We start from the raw sequence: 20,887 nt of genomic DNA, 5'->3' as shown, positions 1-20,887 counted from the left end.
TACTATATATTTGTAATAATTGTTTAATAAAAGAAATAATGTAAAATTTATTTTATTAGATTATTTTGATAAGACGTATTTGGGTATCATAAAGCTAAAGTTTTGGAATTGAAATACATAATAATTACGGAAACTAAATCCAAACAAAAAAGATTACAAATAATTTGTGTAACGGTAACGAATTTGGAAAATTGCAACAAAAAATAGAGATAACACAGTTTTCTAACAATTCACAATAATGTTGTCAAAAACTTCAATAGATAGTATTTATACATATAAAATGTCGATAATACTGTTTCTAAAAAAGAAGTCAAGTTAGTCAATCACATGAGTGAAATTCGAAAAGGATAACATTTTTTTAAAATTTAAAGAACATAATATTTATTATAAGACTGGACAATTTGTTTATATATATTCATTTGTCTTTAACTTGTCGAAAAATAACTGTTTAAACAAATATTTTTTTGAATGATAAAAATTATGCATACATAAAACAAGCCAAAAAGTCGCGTGGTCGACTTTCTAAAATTAGCTGCCTTTTAAAACTTCACATTAGCTGTCATTTTATTGTGACGTTTCTGCCATTCACTCACTTTTACGTTTTTATCATCAGAGTTGCATCAGTAAATACCGTACGTGGACAGTAAGCGGACGGATATATTTTCTTATTATTTTTTAGTGAACCAATTAGAAAATTACAAAAAGAAAGAAATTTTTTAATTTCCTTGAAAAATTTAACAATAACTCAACTATCGCTTAAGTAAATTACAAACCACCAATTGAAAAAAGCACAAATTTTTCGTAAATTTTTAGTAAAGTTAAATAAGTGTGTGTGTTAGAACCCAAGAAAAGCATAAAAAGTGACGGAATTTTTCCAAAAATAAATTTTCATAGTTTGCCTGCGTGAATCATTAAAAAAAAAAGAAAGAAAAAACATTACTACAACATCAAAATTTCTTTTTGATTTGTGTATTTGTGGGGCGGTGGAATCTACAATCAAAAAAGTGATAAATATTCGGAAATTACAAAATTAAACTAGAAATAAATAAACAATTAAAAGCAAAATGTTTAGTTTTCTGAAGCGTGAAAAGACCAACCAAGAAGTGGTTGAAAATGTTATTGGAGAGTTGAAGAAAATCTACAAAAGCAAACTGTTGCCTTTGGAAGAACACTATCAATTCCATGACTTTCATTCGCCCAAATTGGAAGATCCCGATTTTGATGCTAAACCCATGATTTTGTTGGTCGGTCAATACTCAACCGGTAAGACAACATTTATTCGTTATCTATTGGAACGTGATTTCCCTGGTATTCGTATTGGTCCTGAACCTACTACTGATCGTTTTATTGCTGTTATGCACGACGACAAAGAAGGCGTAATTCCTGGTAATGCTTTGGTCGTTGATCCCAAGAAACAATTCCGTCCCTTGAGCAAATACGGCAATGCTTTCCTTAATCGTTTCCAATGTTCCTCTGTTAACTCTCCCGTGCTACAGGCTATATCTATTGTGGACACTCCTGGTATTTTGTCTGGAGAAAAGCAACGCATCGATCGTGGTTATGACTTCACAGGTGTTTTAGAATGGTTTGCTGAACGTGTTGATCGTATCATTCTCTTGTTCGATGCCCATAAATTGGACATTTCTGATGAATTCCGTCGCTCAATTGAAGCTCTTAAAGGTCATGATGACAAGATTCGCATTATTTTGAATAAGGCTGATATGATTGATCACCAACAATTGATGCGTGTATATGGTGCTCTTATGTGGTCATTGGGCAAGGTTTTGCAGACTCCTGAAGTAGCTCGCGTATATATTGGTTCGTTCTGGGATCAACCTTTGCGTTTCGATGCCAATCGTCGTCTATTTGAAGATGAAGAGCAGGATCTCTTCCGCGATTTACAATCACTGCCACGTAATGCCGCTCTCCGCAAGCTTAACGATCTTATCAAACGTGCTCGCCTCGCCAAGGTACACGCTTTCATAATTTCCGAGCTACGTAAGGATATGCCTTCAGTATTCGGCAAAGACAGTAAGAAGAAAGATTTAATTAAGAATTTGGGACAAATTTACGATCGCATTCAACGTGAGCATTCAATTTCTCCCGGTGATTTCCCCGACATCAAGAAAATGCAAGATGTTCTACAACATCAAGACTTTACAAAATTCCATTCGTTGAAGCCACACTTATTGGATATTGTTGACAATATGTTGGCCAAGGATATCGCCAGATTAATGGAAATGATTCCTCAAGAGGAGATGACTTTGGTATCAGAACCTATGGTTAAGGGTAAGTTAAAGCTAAAGTTTTTACATTTTAAATTTGTACTCTGTGTAATATTTATTTCCCCTCCCTCCTCTTTACCAGAACTATCAGGTATCGATTTACATTCTCTATTTTATAAACCAATTGTTTATTGCAATGCACAGATTTGGCACAAATAAGCACAGTTACATATTTTGATCTTTATTTACTTACCTTCTCTGAGTTTCGTTCACTTTAATTTATTGCTAGACAATTGTATATGTTGAAATGACGCTAAACTTTGCATTTAAAGTAAATGGTGTTAAATTATTATGCAAATTTAACCACCCTAATAAAAAATACGACATCGAAACATTTAACAGTAGAGAAAAAATAGTTTATTTCTAATATTTTTGGACCTTTCTTTATTAGCCTCTTTAAAATCGTGATTTTTTGTGTTTTTTTAGCATGCTTTGCGCAACATTTGTGCATTTCACATAAAAAACACCTTAAAGTAAAATAAGTTCAGCTTTTACTTTTTTATTTTAGAAATAAAGTAGTATACATACTTTTACCCACTTATATTTAAACATTTTATTGGATAGTATACGATTAGTTTTAATCGTTAACTATGAAAATATTAGTAAGACAAAAATATTAGTAAGACATAAAATCAATAGTAATAACACCTTTGAATCATTCTAGTTTCTTATATTTACTAGGCACTTGAAATACTGTGACTATCAAAGTTGTTTTCTACGAAAAAGCTAGTAAAACACCATTTCCAATGAATTTTGAGTGTGTCATTTGTTAACATAACGTAACAGATTTTTTAATATATGATACTAATGCAAACAAATTTTAAATCGAGAAATTTAATATTTCTGATAGAAATGTGTTATGAACCCTATGTCGATTTTAATCAATTTCAAAATGTTGGTCCAAAATAAAGTTTGAAAAATAATCAAGTTATCTTCAAAATTGACAGTAAGGCTTATTATGTTCTAAAACGTACGGTTCATGTCCGTCTGTCAATCTTGTCCTTTTATAAACTCGTTAGTACTGAAAATAGGTTAAATCGGTCCGTATTTTGTTCTAGCTACAAAGTACTCTTCAGAAAAAGATTCCAATGTTTACAATTTTAGGCAATACCCGGTGGTCACTTTGTAACTCTACTCGACAAAACAAAATTGGAAAAAGTATGCTAAATAAAACATATAAAGGTAAAAATCCACAAAAATCATTTTTATTACAGATTGTACACTTTTAGAAATTCTGTAGAGATCTGTTCATAATGGACCAATTTCCTTTTCCGAAAACCATCCAGATGCTAATATTAATATACATATGGGCAATTTCATGTCAAGTGACCCAACTCAAAAAATCGATTTTGATTAAATGTTCACCAAGGTTAGTACTATGGGATAGTAAACAAAACACAGCTCTATCCTTAAGAACTGACGGATTTAGAGGGGATCAAAGATGGACATTTTGGTCATATAGGGTTTTATTCAAATGAGTGTAACTTTTCACCTAATGGTCCTAGCAAAAATTTTCCAAAGGAGTTCAGATAGCTATTTCTTCATTGTTTCCAAAAAAAAATATATATATATTTTTTTTTAAATGGCCTTCTTTTTGCTGAAAAGAAAGCTTATACAATTTTCTACTATCCAATAGTACAACTTTCACGAAATTGCCCACAGTTTTTGCCCCATTTTAGTATGATAAGCTAATTTGAACACTTTGGTGGATATGGTGTAGTCATTCAATCACGTCAATTATAAACGTAAAAATAAAACAAGTTCATCATTACCTTTTAACAAGAAATGTAAGGTCAAATTGATAAAATATGCATAGACAGAATATTCAATTTAATTTAACGCTCATTTCATATTTTCAATTTCTTTTACTTTTTTCTAATTTCAAAAAACATGCACTTTACTCTATAAACATTTTAAGAGCAGTAATTAAAGAATATTTTAACTGACAAGTCGAATTATGTAAGAAAAACTTTAAAGACTATGATTTATTAGCTACGAAAAAAATTAACACTAAAACATCCGCTTAAATATAGTGTATACCTATTTAAATTTTTATCTCACACAATTTTATTAACCTACTCACAGATAACATTTATGTTTTTGGTGGTTTATTTGTTACAAATTCATGGTTAATATTTTATAGAAAATATGTGAGACATTTTTTCACTTTCCCATCTTACATATGATGAATATAAAAACAATACAAAACCATTAAAAAGTTTTCCCATTAGATGTGCATATTGAAGGTTTGATGAATAAAATTCAGCAAAAGCAACAATAGTGCAATAGGTACAAAGCATTAATCGATGTTTAAAATACCTAAGCTTTCATTTGTCGAATAATCGTTCACATGTACACAATAACAGTAGTTGAAGTATTTAATAATAAAATAAAATTAAGTCATGGTTTGTAACTTTTTAAAAATGTTTAACTCTTTTTGGTTTTTCTGTGTTTGTGTGTGAGTTTTTTGTTTAGTGCAATGAAAGGCTTTCAAGTGTAAATTGTTTTTGTTAGTTATATTTATAATTTTGTGGTTTTTAAACGAACAGTGCAGATGATTCAGTTTAAAATTATTTGAAGTTAGTTTTTCGCTAACACTTTAAGGTGTCAAGGAATTAATAAGTACTTATATTTTTTTTATCAAATCTCTAGTACATGTAGTAGAGATAGATAAAAGAAAATAATTAACACTTAGAAAATTACATCATACATACAATATCTTATCACCTTAAAAAGCTCCGAATGACGAGTGTGATTCTACCAAGTTCGTCATCAAAATACTTTAATGAATTATTTATATATATCAACAACCTTTATATGAATACATTTACTGAATTAAATGATATAAATGTATTATAATATTAGATTATTAACAATTGGAATTCATTTTTAATTTACCTTAAATTATTTTGCAGTAATTAATATTCTATCCAAAACAAGCCTTTGAAGTCTATTAAGCCATTTAAGTCCTTCCAAAACATAAAGAAGATAATAAAAATGAAATTATAGTTTTCTAAGTGGATTAAACTAATGATAAAAAATTTATTAGAATTTTATGTTAATAATGTAGTAAAGGTTGATCTCACCAAAATCGAACAATTTTTAATCGTTGATATCTACAAAACTAATTGAGCTATTAAAATAAAATTTGGGATTTGAGTAGCTTATAATCTCTTTATTTTATTCCAATAATAGATTTTTGACATTTCGTGTAGTTTTGTAGGAAATGGCTTTATAGCGTAATCGAAAAAATCATTTTGCCCGAAACTTTTGTGGCTGTTTAGAGTTTAGATCTTCTAAAGTTGACATTGTCATTCTTATTTTCTTTAAACATCTTCTCATTATTAACCAATATTTTTGTATTGGACGTAATAATTGTCAATTTGAGGAAATTTTACCTTTTAATACAAAGTCAATTCTTTTGTTCATTTCAATTCATTTCTCCGACTAAGCTCTGAAGCCATTTTTTAAAAACTAAACTTACAATAAAAATTAAATTTGTTGGAATAAAATTAAGAGACTATATGTGTAGGATACATAAGATTTAGCATAGTCGATTAAATTTACATTAAACTACGACCATATTTTAACCCTCTATTTTACCAAATATAGGGTAAACAAATTTCAGATACTGATACCAAAAAATTACTTAGTATGCTATTTATTAGTTTGTTAAAATCACTATATTATTTTAACTATTCTCTCCCCTCTTATTTTCACATTTACAATTATTCTCATGACTACACTCAAACCTCGATTTATGCGGTTAATTCGTTTCGCAGAAAAACGCATAATTCGAACTCGCACAAAACGATACACTAGCTCCATGCAAAATATAGTAATTGGGCTTTTAATAAAAAAGCGCACTATTTCAAATTATTCCCTTAAAAGTCAAACAAAATCGCATAAAAAAATCAAGAAAAATTTAATTCTCTACTGAAACTATTAAAAAATTATGAAAAATAAAGGTAACAAATAATAACACAATACAAATTCCAAATAATGAAGTATATGTACAAAATTTCTTAAAAATAAAAAATAATATTTCTTCGTGTACAAAGGATTTGAACAATACTTTATATATCCGAACCGGAATTGGTAAAAAATCAGTAGTAGTACTTTGTTGAGAAATTTTTTTCGATGTATATGGACCAAAATTTTTCTCAAAATTATTTTTGCAAAGAAAAATTTTAGAATTTTGAAACCGCACTAATTCAAATTCGCATAAAATAAATACGCATAAAACGAGGTTTGAGTGTATTTGTTTAACATTTTTTATAGCTTTTTTTTTTGTAAGATCATTTTGTTTCTTTTAACTGGGTCAATTGCTTAAGTTATCAAACAAAAAGCAAACAGTATTAACGAAATAATAATTCAGTAACATTATGAGGCAAACGGTGATTTAAAAAAAATATTTATTACAAAGTTTAGTTCATAACTTATAGAAATAGACAAATAAAGAAGAAAACGAAATGTACAGTAATTGAAATTGAATTATAAAAGATAGAAAATGAATATAAAAAATGTAGATCTAATTTTTAATATATACAGGAATTCACTTACTTTGGTAAATTCTCCTCTTTACGTTGCTTTTTTAAATCGAAATTTCTTCTTCTTTTGGGGTTAAAAAACTTCTTGAATATAGCTACTAATAACCTCTTCTTCTTGACACATACAAATTAAAAATTAACAAATAATTTAGGAATTTTTTATTAATTGTAAAATATTAATTAGTTAAAAATAGCAGTTGAAAAAAAAAATAACATCAAAATAATATTACCCACCCTAGCTAGCCAGCAACAGTTGGTTTTATTACTCAAGTTATGATGTCACTGCAAAATTAATTTGCTGTAGAAATACGCAAGAGAAACAATTGATTTGTCGTTAAATTGATGTTTTCTATTCAATATAAATGTACTTGATGTAGTCCTACTATTTAAATAATAGTTTTGTCAATAAACTGTATTTTATTGTTTAAAAATATATACACGAGACTATTAATTAAACGGATTATTTGAGATAAAAATAAAATATTCTATAAATGATGTATTATAAACTATAACAAGGTGCATATTTATTTTAAACTATTATATGTTCTACTTTTACAAGAACATACTCTAATGATTAAACAAAAAATTGTTTATTTTTATAATATTTCATTTTAATTTGTTCAACTATTTCTAAATACTAAAGCATCGCTCATTTAGCAGTAACTGAGAACTTACTTACTTACTTATCATTTAAAATAGCAAATACTTTATACTTATCAGTATACTTTATCAGTTTTTGTATTAAAAACCAACTTGTACTAAAATATTAAATAGAAAACCATACATGAAATAATATTTAAACAATTTTAAATGTGTGGAATGGAATGTACATAAATATATAAAATTACGTAACCTTAAAATAAAGAAGCTTTATTTTATTGTTAAAATAATAGATAGAGTTTGTGAAAATTTTAATTTCATATTTTCGACGTCTATTCCTTATCACTTAAAAATCTTTGTGTAAATATATGTTTATAAATTTATTTTTACTTAAACATAGACTTTGTTTAGTGATTAAGGATATAATTCGAAAAAAAATCTTTAGATTTCGCTTTATCAAAAGCTATCAGTTAATAAATTAAATATAAATTATTTTTCTTGAAAAAGAAGACCAATCAGCATCATTTTCGAAATTATTAAAGAAAAATTAATTTTCATTGGTATAACAACAAAAAGAAACATTTTTAACCAGTCTGCTTGTTCCAAAATATTAATATAGAAAAACGCCACTTGAAAATTTATTATACATTTGTATAAAATTCTTAAAAGAAAATCTCAATTCTTAATGATATTACTCTCTAATATGTTTTAATCGTACTATATTGCAATAATACTTTAATTTTTCATCCAACATGAAGAAGAATTAATTACTTAAAAAAGTATATGGGCATTTCCCATATTTCAATGAGACAAATTTCAATGAGACAAATTTAAAAATGTTGTTAACTGTTGTCTCTTAAAAATAATTATAATTTTAACCAAAAATTATTTAATTATACCCTACATCACTTTAGTGGTATACCTTAAAGTATATCAATCGGCTTAGAATCATTTTTTGAGTCGATTTAGCTATATCCGTCCGTCCATGTAAACCTTGTAATCAAACTACAGGATCTTCTATTGCCCTAGGGACGAAGCCTATTAAAAGTGGTTAAGATCGCTCTATTATTTCACCTAGCCCCCATACAACTGAACCCCCCAATAGGGCTTGTAAACCTTGTAATTAAACTACAGGCCGCAATTTTGAAGATAATTCAATGAAATTTCTTTCTGATCTTCTATTGTACCAGAGACGAAACCTATTGAAAATGGTTAACATCGGTCCATTATTTCACCTAGCCCCCATACAACTGAATCCGTCGAATAGGGCTTTTAAGTTCATAATTATTGTTTAATACTCATATCTCGACAAAAAGCTGCAAAAATTCATGACCCTCATAAATTTTATAATTATAGGGCCTCATTTGACCCTAGCCACGAATTCATTCAACAACAAATGGCTTAAGTATATCTGAGGCAGGAAACAATTCCACTTAAATGCTTTATTATAAAAACTAAATCACATTTTATTTATATAACTGGTGTAGTGTTATATATGGTCGGCCTCGCCCGACTATAATTTCTTACTTCTTTATTCTTTCAATATATTTATGTTGCTCCTTTGGAACGCTTAAACAAATACAAAAGAAGGAAGAAAGTACAGACGGGCATGGTCGACCGATTAACATACTTAAGCAATTTATTGATAAAAAATAAAAAAGTGTTTTTATATGGGAACTACAATTAAGTATGAACTGATCTTTATGCAACTTTGTGGCGGGATTTAAGTTTATATAAAATTTACCTATGGCCACTTTTAATACAGTACTAGTTTTATAAGTGAGTTATAGGTCTGTCGATCTTTGTAGAAATGCTAGTATATTTAACAAAAATATGAGCTTAAAGCATTATTTAAGGGGTCCGATTTAAAATATTTTCAATACACTTCGTTAATATAACAGAAATTTATAAAATATATCTTCAAAGATGCGAATTTTAAGTCTTAGTGAACTTTTTCATGGTAATGTCCCCATATGTATTTGGAAAAGCTATATTTTTTAATATAAAATCAAAATACATCAATTAAACTTTAAAATATGTTTAAAAATATTTTGTATTATTTTTACTAATTTCCGCTTAAACTAAATTAAATCTGATTTCCGTTTTTCATTGGCACTATTATCTTGAATAATTAACCTAAAAATACATTAAACAATAGATAACAAACACATCTCAATGTTAAAGAAATTATCTAACAGCAAAATTATTTGCAAATTGTTTACCAGTTTCGCGTATCACAAAAAATATTTAAAATAATAAAAAAATGTGTTGCTACTTTAGTTTAGCACTCTCCTCTACTATTTGTTCTAATAAAGTCTGTCTTGAATTGCAAAAAAAAAAAAAAATACAAAAGGAAAAAGTATTCAACAAAATTAAAACTGTCATCGCATAAATTACTAATCTTTCTCTAAATATGTATATATGTATGTATGTATATCTACACTTATTTATTTTGTTTTTACCTTTAGCAGACTGTTTTATTTCTACTTATTGTTGTGTACGTATGTATGTCTACGAGTATATAGCTAGTATTTGTTTAAATATTGAACAAACAATATTCCATCCATTAAATTCAGCAAGTAGTATGTTCTTTTTGCCAGTACTTCTATATACATTTGCATGTTTATGTCTTCGCTATAGTTGAGTTTAATAAAAATTGGCGCGAAACTTGTGCCTAAGTGCAAGTGAAATTCTAATGATAATACGAATCGGTATTAGAGAATTTTAGAGCAAATGTAGACAAAATCTACAGTCAGACTGGCCTAAGTAAGAAAAGTCGTTGCCGTGTATCTTTTTTAATTCTAGATCTTCTATAGGTACTTGCATGTTTGTTTGTAGATATTTATTTTGTATATTATCATGTAGATTTGAATAGATTGTTTAGATCTCAAATTCATTCAGTTCAGTTTAGTTTCACAAACATCTACAATTAATTTAACACAGGAAGAAAATGCTTATGATATTCGCACTCACTAATTCGCATACATATGTTTATATTCGTATTCGTAACTTTTTTTTGTGTTATTTCAATTTAAAAATATATGTTTTTTACTTAAAGAGGAATCTATTCATTTTCAAGTAGAGGAAATTAATTTTAATATAATTGATGTATTCAAGTGCAATAATTATTCTTGTCAAGAAAGAAAGAAAGCTTAATAAAAAATACTTTTCTTAAAATTTTCTAAGTAGTTTCAAAGGAATTTATTAACTAAAGCTAAATTTAAATTTCTTTTAATGAACTATAGCAAAATAATAATAATAATCTCTGTAAAACCTAGCTTATTCGTATAACATTTCTCTAATATTGAGTGTGAGAAACAAATACTTAAATGTCAAATGTTAACCACATAATGAAACTGACAGTTATATTATTGAAAAATTTACTTTCTAAGGTTAGATGATGATGCCTACTGAATGTTGTGATTACTCTAATGGGAATTATAAAATATTAATTTATTATTGATTTGTTTCTAATAGTATTCGCGAAATACAATCTCGATATAATTTAGCAGCAGTTGTTAAAAAAAATCACATACTTGATAAGAAGTGACTTTAATACTCTAATATATGGGGTATATAATTCCGACAAGGGTTTTGGTGGGAGTTTAAGTATAACCAATCCGCTCTTGGCTATATTTTACCTGATATCTTATTATAATAGATAGACAAATGTAAAACAAACTTCAATAGCCAGTTCCAACTTTTACAGATTTTTAGATTTAGGTTACAATTTTTATAACCTAAAATTTATTTGTCAATTTTCAATAGAATCGGTTCGTATGGTAATTTGATTAAATTAAAATATCAGCCCTCTAGCTCCTCCGTTTGGGCCTTACGGTTTTCTCAACGGACAAAAAAAAAAGAACATGACTAATTTTTTAAAACGACGATGCCATTGGAAGCAAGTACTCACCATGCTCGCTTATACATTAGTACTTAATTCATTACAAATAGGGAGTTAAAAAGTGGTTCTGTTTTACGCACGCTGTTGTGCTCAATACATCAATAATGAAGATTTTCACACAGAAGTACTATTTTCATTCTGTGTGTGGAATGATGTACAAATATTATTTTTTAACACCAAGCTGTTTTTATTACAATTTATTTTCTTAATATCAACTATTTATTACTTGACGAAACGGAAAATTTAACTTCGATTTTCAATAATAAACTATATGTATAAGTTTAAACAAAAAAATGTCTAAATAAAAGAATAACAATAAATATTCTATATTTGAATATTTTAACCTGTCTACTATAAATGTATGTCAATTTAAACAACTGTTATGGATTGGCTAACCCACTGTAAATTATTCACACAATAAATATATAGAAAATTACAAAAAAACTTCAGCTGACGTTTGTTAAATACATTTTTGAAACTGTATGTACGTACGTACATATTTAAACAATACCAAACAAAAATATCGGTCATTATTCCAACAATATTTGTAATTAAAAATAATTTATTTTTAATTACAAATATATTTTCAATTAAAAATGTCTCCTTTTGTTAATAACTTTTTAAATATTTTTAAAATACTTACATATATATAAAAATGGGATTATAGAGTAAGGTTTACTGTTTTATTTCATATTTCAAGTTTAGTTTATATTTTCAATGAACTTCAATAATTAACATATACTTTGCACATGCACATATTATAAATGTAGCTATTTTTGTACTTGCATTTTATTTGCAAAACCTCATTTTCTTATATAAGTTCTCTTTGGTTTTTGTGCTAAATATAATTAACACTTTTTAACCAATAATGAGGTCATCAAATTTTTAAGAAATTTGACATGATTCATTCGCCGTTGATTAAAGGCACACAAGCCAACTCAATTCTTAAACTATATGTTTAACCCTTGAAAGCCCCAGGTATTCTCCTAAATTTTTTATTTGTCGTGTAAGAAAAGCACCCTTGGAAAATTTTCGATTAAAACTATCATGTCATTATTTAAACGAACAAATTATTTATTTGTTTATGTTGTTGTTAATGTTATCAGTATTTACATAAACTTAAATGTTGTATAACATTAAATACTACTTGTATGTTTTTTTATACCCAACACCACTTCAGTGGGAAGGGTATATTGGGTTTGTGCTGATGTTTGTAACGCACAATAATGTTGGTCCTTAAAGTATACCAATCTGCTCAGAATCATTCTCTGAGTCGATTTAGCTATGTCCGTCCGTCCATGTAAATCTTGTAATCAAACTACGGGTCGCAATTTTGAAGATAATTCAATGAAATTTGGTACATGATTTTCTAGTGTCTCAGGGACGAAGCCTATTGAAAATGGTTAACATCGGTCCATTATTTCACCTAGCCCCCATACAACGAACCCCCGAATAGGGATTTTAAACTTTGTAATCAAACTACAGGTCGCAATTTTGGAGATAATTCAATGAAATTTGGCACATGATCTTTTATGGTACCGTAAACGAAGTCTGTTGAAAATGGTTTACATCGGCCCATTATTTCACCTAGCCCCCATACAACTGAACCAGCCGAATAGAGCTTTTATGTTCATAATTATGTTTAATATACTCATATCTCGACAAAAAGCTGCAAAAACCAAGTTCTATACAAGATTTGATGACCCTCACGAATTCCATAATAATAGGTCCTCATAGACCCTAGCCCCTATGAAAATCCCCCATCAAAATTTCACTTAAATGCCCACAATTTTATTCAACAATAAACGGCTTAAGTATGTATATCTGAGGCAAGGTACAATTCAATTTAAATGCTTTATTATGGCAACTAAATCCTTTTGTCAAAGGTGTAGGGTATTATATGGTCGACCTCGCCCGACTTTAATTTCTTACTTGTTTTCTTTTTATAAAAAATAGAACAAATTTAAAGTATTCTGTTAAAATTTTATAAATTGATTGTGTTTGTTAATGTTTATTTAAAAATTTACTGTTAAAGAGAACTAAAACATAATACATATTGTATTTTATAAAAAATTTGTTTAATAATATTTGTTGCAATAATTATTATTTTGAGACTTCATTGAAAAGAAATCTATAAGTTTGACCTAATATAGGAAATTATGTACTTAAAAAAGGTATATTTTTAGAAAACAAAGATTCTTACTTTTAGTAACATTTGTATGAAAGAAAGAACTTTCATTAATAACTTTTGTCTATAGCATAGAACGTCAATCTATTGTAAATACATGTTCTACTTTTGATTGATAATAAATAAATACATATGTATAAATAATGAATGATAACATTTCCTTTGCTTTCAATATGTACATATTTATTTAAGAAAACTAATCACTTTTAAACTAAAATATTTCCTAACATTTACATTATTAATAATAATTCGAAACCCGCATTTCAACATAAAAATATTCGTACAATGAAAGTGAATGAACTTTGAAAATGAATATTTATTTTCATGATAAAATTGTATGTTTAAATGCCTCTAATTTCTTTTACTTTTATTTTTATAATTTTCTTTTCTTTTTGTTTTTTTGTTCAAATTAAAAGTTCAGTGACGACATTTAAGAAAACAAAAATAAATACAGATTTGTTTCAGCTGTGTTATTTTGCATTGACAATGATATTGAAAAATACACAAATTAGTATATATATATATATATATTTATTTTTTATCTTCTTTAACAAAAATTTCGTATTATTTAATTAATTTTTTTTTTTTTGAAACTTTTTGTTGGTTTTTTTCACTTGGGCACATGATATCACAGGTATACATTTATATATTTATTATATGTAGTTATAGGCATGTTATTATAAAAATAAATACAATTTAAATGTTTTCTTTTATTTAGCACTTTTTAAATAAATATAAAAGTATTAGTAACATAAGGGGATTCTTTTCAAGATCATAAATGGATAATTTACATAAGTTTTTATGAGAAAAATTTATAAAAGTCTTTCTGTAATTTCCGTAATAGATATAAGATATTAAAAAAAAAAAAACAATTTATAAACTTCATACCTATGTTGTATTTTCCAATTCTACACCGTAATATTGTTCAAAAATATCCAAAAAATCTTTTTTCTTCTTAATCATTTACATATTAATATAAACGGCACTATAATCACCCCTATTCTGCATTTCGATTACGTTTCCGCATTCAGTTACGCTACGATCGAAAATTGGTATTCCAACAAAAAACGGAATCGTAAGAAAAAGAAGAAGCAATACCATTTTATTTCAACGCTTTACGATTGTATGTATTCTGCATTACGACCGTGACTACGTTTTTCTAAGTTCTTATTTTAGTGACGGATCTTCGAATCGAAATGCAGAATACCAAAGTTAACAAACGGAGAAAATTTGGATTCGAATTGAAATGCAGAATAGGGGTGAATGATTCGCTTTACTCCAGGGCTTTACTTAAGGGTGTGTAAATTGATTAAAATAACATAAATGAAATGTGTAATTTTCTATTTTATTCCTTAATAAATAATAGTTTAGTTTAAATAATAATTTAAACTTTATTATAACAATGTTAGTGAAATATGAATCATTCTTCGATAAAAGCATGTTTGTTTACAACAGAGACATTTCTTCACTCTTCATTAAGCAAAACAGTTCTGTATCCCTTCCATATTTATACCATTACACATTTGAGTATGATGTAACTTAATGGTATTTTCCGATTTCCGTAGTACATATAGTGCGACATCGATAAAGGCAACTCTAGATTGCAATTGTGTTTGACTATTGATGGTAATTTGGACCATAATTTTTGAAATTGTGAACACAGTTTTATTGACAAAAATAATATACATTTGCAAAGCATCTTCAAATGGAAATGAAAGATTCCTTGTGAAAAAGTTGAATGTTTATGGGCAAGCCAAGCAGAGCTGTAAATGAATCATTAATTAGCAAATTTCGAATTAATTCTTGAATGAATTCAAATGAATTTAGTAAATAGTTAGTTAATAGTTTGGTAGTATAGTTAGTTAGTTAGTTAGTTAGTTTAGTTAGATAGTTATTTAGTTAGTTAGTTAGTTAGTTAGTTAGTTAGTTAGTTAGTTAGTTAGGTTAGTTAGTTAGTTAGTTAGTTAGTTAGTAGTTAGTTAGTTATTTGGTTAGTTAGTTCGTTAGTTAGTTAGTTAGTTAGTTAGTTAATAGTAGTTAGTTAGTAGTTAGTTAGTTAGTTAGTTAGTTAGTTAGTTAGTTTAGTTAGTTTAGTTTAGTTAGTTAGTTAGTTAGTTAGTTAGTTAGTAGTTAGTTAGTTAGTTAGTAGTTAGTTAGTTAGTTAGTAGTAGTTAGTTAGTTAGTTAGTTAGTTAGTTAGTTAGTTAGTTAGTTAGTTAGTTAGTTAGTTAGTTAGTTAGTAGTTAGTTAGTTAGTAGTTAGTTAGTTAGTTAGTTAGTTAGTTAGTTAGTTAGTTAGTTAGTTAGTTAGTTAGTTAGTTAGTAGTTAGTTAGTTAGTTAGTAGTTAGTTAGTTAGTTAGTAGTTAGTTAGTTAGTTAGTTAGTTAGTTAGTTAGTTAGTTAGTTAGTTAGTTAGTTAGTTAGTTAGTTAGTTAGTTAGTTAGTTAGTTAGTTAGTTAGTTAGTATTAGTTAGTAGTTAGTAGTTAGTTAGTTAGTTAGTTAGTTAGTTAGTAGTAGTTAGTTAGTTAGTTAGTTAGTTAGTAGTTAGTTAGTAGTTAGTTAGTAGTTAGTTAGTTAGTTAGTTAGTTAGTTCGTTAGTTAGTTAGTTAGTTCGTTAGTTAGTTAGTTAGTTAGTTAGTTAGTTAGTTAGTTAGTTAGTTCGTTAGTTAGTTAGTTAGTTAGTTAGTTAGTTAGTTAGTTAGTTAGTTAGTTAGTTAGTTAATTAATTAGTTAGTTAGTTAGTTAGTGAGCCACTTATGATTGATTGAGTGGCTAAACCTATACCTAGTTAGTAAGTTAATTAATTAGTTATTTAGTTAGTTCGAAAGAATGATGCTTATTACTTTCAAATTATTTCTTTAGTCTAAAAGAACATTGAAAAAAATATTTATTTTTAATATGACCAACAATTCTATTAACTCTAAAGTGATGGTAATTCATAGTGTTAAAAGTAGTACACGATATTCCTTTCTATTCAATTAATTTAGTTTCTGTGCTTTGTGGTTCTTTATTTATTTTTCTTAAATTGGTTTTTGTATAGATATTAATTAATTTTGTTGCCTTTTCTCTTACAATAATCTCGTAAAACTTTTTATTTTAATTAAGTTTTTTTTTTTAATTTGTCATTTTGTGCCTATATATATTGTATATACACGTAGATCTTATATTCTTGAATTCTTTAGTAAATGTAGATTTATGTTTGTCCATTAACCTCAAGTGTTAGTGAACTTGTTGGCTTCGACATCTTTTCAATGTATGACAGTCTTTCGACCTCTATAACGGTAGATTTTGTAATTTGTTTTGAAAGTTTATTAGTGGGTCATAATAACATATGAAGAAATTATAATTTAAAATTTCCTACATTAATATGAATCTTTTAAATTCTATGCTAAGTTATATAATGTAATATATATTTAAAAATAAGAGTAATAAATATTTATATTATCCATATCTTTTGTTACTATGCTTATCTTATAAAATAATTTAACCTTAAGTTGTGGTGTTTTTTTTTTTCTTCAAACTTTAAGTTAGTAATCATATTTACTTAAAAATTTTTCCCCTCTTTTTTTTCTCTTAACTACAATTTAAATGTATACGAATGTTTATTGTTTATTTTCTTTGCCATTCATTTTAATGTAGTTTTAGTTAATTTATATCACATGTTTAGCATTAAATTGCTAAATAATTTTGAAGGTGTGTGGTTTTTATAATAATAATTTTGTTTTTGGCCTCTTCTTTTTTTTTTCTTTTTGTTAATTTTGACATGTTCTAAATTTTTTTATGTTTTTTACTTAACACGATTTAAGTGCTTTAAAACTATTTCGAAATGTGTACTTTTATTTCACTTTATATCATTTACTTAGTGTGAATTGTTTCTTTTTTCTTTATTTACACTCTTTTAGAAGATACTGTTTCCTCCTCTTTCTCTCATGCCTCACACTGTATAGAGATTGTTGAGCCAGTACAGTTAAATGTACGACAGCGTTTTAATGATTTATTAGTAAAATTGATGAATAATAGTCGCAATAACTTTAAAAAATGTAAAAAGTAAGATATATTGTATATTTTTCAAATATTCTTGCACTGTAGCTCAAATGTCACCTCGTTAATTTAGCACTATTTATTTTTATGGGATAATTAACTCTTTTAAAAGTTGGAACGAAAAAGTCTAAACTTGATTAGGTTGTTAGATACATGTAGGTCTTACATTCATGATCGATCTCCTTGTGATGCCTGAAAATTAGGTTAAATTTCATTGACATTTCAATTTATTTCACGAAAAGATCTGTCAGATAGAAGTTAACATTAATATATAACCTGTTCTTCCTTCTTATTCAGTCCTGGTGTTCAGTCCTACATTCATGAGAAATTATTCCTTATTTTAGTAGTTCAGATTTGTTATAGTTTAACAAGTTAGTAAAATAAATAGTTATTTTTTTTATAATATTTCAAATTTCATAAAGGTATTTTCAGACTACAATACTGAGTATTAATACTTGTCAAGAATATTTGTATCATAATACAATTTACTAGTCTAAATATAATTTGTAATTTGATTTTCAAAAATATTACTGATTTTTTTGGCATACGGTCGGTATTCATAAATTTTTTAAAACAATTCAAAAACTTTTTATTTTCAAACGTATTCGGTATGTATTTTATAAATACAATAAAAAACAAACAAAAAGTGTAAAATACATTAAAAATAAGAACGAAAAGTGCATAAATAATTGAAAATTGGATAAAAAATATTACAAATGTTATAGTGTAAACATAAAATGTATTTTTCGGATTGATTTTTTGAAAATGCGAATTATTTTCATAATATTTTTAATTTGAAGTGTGTTAATACTCAGTATTGTAGTCTGAAAATACCTTAATTGATATCAATATCAAATATGTATGTCTTTAAATATTATTAGAGTCAAAGGTTTTTTTCTGTATACGCACTGACTTAAAATTGTCTATTAAACAAAGCAAATCAATTGTAATCCATAAACAGAAAATGCTAAATTATAAAATTCAGAGACTAAACTCCAATTGCCGCCAATAATAAAATAGTCTGTCTATCTTTATAGAAAATTTATAAATTGCTAAAGTAAAATAATACAAAAAATAAACTGAATTATAAAAAACACAAATAGTAAATGCAACAAATATACATATACAAAGTATACGTATGTATGTATGTACATATGAATCTTAACTGTGCGGCGGGTTGGATGGATGCACTCACCCAACTAGTAAACAGATGAAAATGCGCGCACACTCAAGTAGATTTTAAGAATTAAAATTGATATATTAAAGTACTAAGAGCTTTGGCGCATAGTACGGCATGAAATATATAATAAATGTAAAAAATAAAACCTCTATTTAATAATTGTTACTAATTGAATGGTTGAAAAAATATATACAATAATAAAACTAAAGTAGACTTCATATTTATTACTTGTGTATTTGTGTAAACTTTAAAAACCTTTAATATAATTTTAGAAAATTTTACAAAAAACATCAATCGTTAATTTTCGAATAAAATTTTTCACTCTACAGAAAGAAACTCACTAACAGTTTAACCTACAAAATGAAATGTCTTTAAATTTTTAAATTATTTTGCAGAACTTTTTCATTTAACATATACATTCATACGTATGTATGCAGATTAGTTGGCACAAAATGTAAACTACAAAATATAAGCGTTTAGCAACGTATTATTGATAAAAAAAAACACCTTCTATTGAATAACTCTTTATCATCATGAAAAATGTATTGTTAAAATTTTCAACTAATTTTAAATACTTAAAAAAAAACAAGTTATTCTGTACTTTACAAAATAATTAAATTCAAAGTTGAAATTCATATTATTCATTGAGAAACAGAGAGATTAAGGTTCATTTTTGATAAATAATAACACCATTTCCAAAATATATAGAATGAAGGAAATGTTACATATTAAAATCTTTTAACAATAACTAGCAGATCTTAATTTTCATAGATTATTATTATTTTTTATCCTTAATTAGTTTTATTAACAACTCATTAATTTATTTATTATTTTTATGTTTATTTATAGGTGGTGCTTTCGAAGGTGTCATTGATGACAACGTTTCACCATTCGGTTATATGAAAGGTGAGGGCATTGATGCTGGTTTCGGAGAACATGATTGGATCTGCAGCAGGGATAAAGAACGCACAGATGTTATATTTAACAAACTTTCCCCCGTTGATGGCAAAATTTCGGGCCAAGGTAAGTCGCTATAAAATCAATTTTATATTTTTTATCTATATAAAACACAAAACATATGTATTTCTATTATTTTTACACGCAGCCGCCAAACAAGAACTTATCAAATCAAAATTACCCAACTCCGTGCTTAGTAAAATTTGGAAACTTTCTGATGTTGATGGCGATGGTTTCTTAGATTCAGATGAGTTTGCTTTAGCTCTACATTTAATCAATGTTAAATTGGAAGGTAACGAATTGCCCAATGTTTTGCCCGATCATTTAGTGCCACCATCGAAACGTTGCTAATGCTTAAACTTAACAAAAGCAAAAAGTGAATAAAAATAATCTGGTGTTTAGAGTTAAAAACCACGCTATGTTTTCACATTACTTCGTTTATTTAATTTAATATTTTAGTTTCTTTCTTCCTTTCTTGAGTTTGAGAAAAACGATAGATTCTATAATATCTTCTTCATTGCTAAATCAATGCCTATATTTGTTGTTATAATATTGAAAAAGTTTTATTTCTTATTTTATTTTGAAATTTTTTTTTATGTAATTGTGTACATAAATTTAGTTACAGGCTGAGTTTAAGAATTTTGCAAAGAATAATTTACATTTTATTTTTCTAAAAGTTTATAACATTTTGAAATAGAAAGCTGTCATACAAAGAATGTTTAAAAAACGAAATTTACACTAAATTAAATAATATAAACTTTTTGTGTAATAACAAAAAAAATATACAAATAAAAGAATGTAACCTACTATTATCGTGCGAGTCTGTAAAAACGTATTTATTTCTTATTAAAATTTTGCATATTATTAATAAATATACACACAAATCCTAATTAATATTATGAATGATATAAATAATAATAAATTAATTTACAATTTATTTAAGTAATATTTAAAAACATATTTAAACAATTTATATATGTATTTAAAGAAATCGGTGTTTATTTAAAGCCTTTTTAATGCAATAGCTTATTTATTATCGTTATTATATCATCACATTAAGTAAAAAGATATTTGTGCAATTTTTTTTAATTAAATTTTTCTCTTCAAAACATATTATCGTTCATATCACGTTCTTTTTGTATTATCCTTATTTTAACTATCTGTTTTAAACATCTGATTTATA

General features: G+C 26.6%; 1 protein-coding gene across 1 annotated transcript; it reads left to right on the top strand.

Annotated features, from left to right (window-relative positions):
• The first annotated feature begins 601 nt into the window (after window positions 1-601).
• LOC119602910 (EH domain-containing protein 3) lies at window positions 602-20,813 on the top strand. The gene is made up of 3 exons (XM_037954713.1): window positions 602-2,289; window positions 19,597-19,770; window positions 19,853-20,813. The coding sequence occupies exons 1-3, from the start codon at window positions 1,065-1,067 to the stop codon at window positions 20,053-20,055; spliced, it is 1,602 nt and encodes a 533-aa protein (XP_037810641.1). The 5' UTR covers window positions 602-1,064; the 3' UTR covers window positions 20,056-20,813.
• Window positions 20,814-20,887: the final 74 nt, after the last annotated feature.

This window comes from Lucilia sericata, unplaced genomic scaffold, assembly GCF_015586225.1.
Source record: "Lucilia sericata isolate MDLA Ls3-8-SP2 unplaced genomic scaffold, ASM1558622v1 Contig000264F_arrow, whole genome shotgun sequence".
In the NCBI taxonomy this organism is placed as follows: domain Eukaryota; kingdom Metazoa; phylum Arthropoda; class Insecta; order Diptera; family Calliphoridae; genus Lucilia; species Lucilia sericata.
The sequence above is the reverse complement of the archived record's forward strand: the minus strand, read 5'-3'. Positions and strand labels throughout refer to the sequence as shown.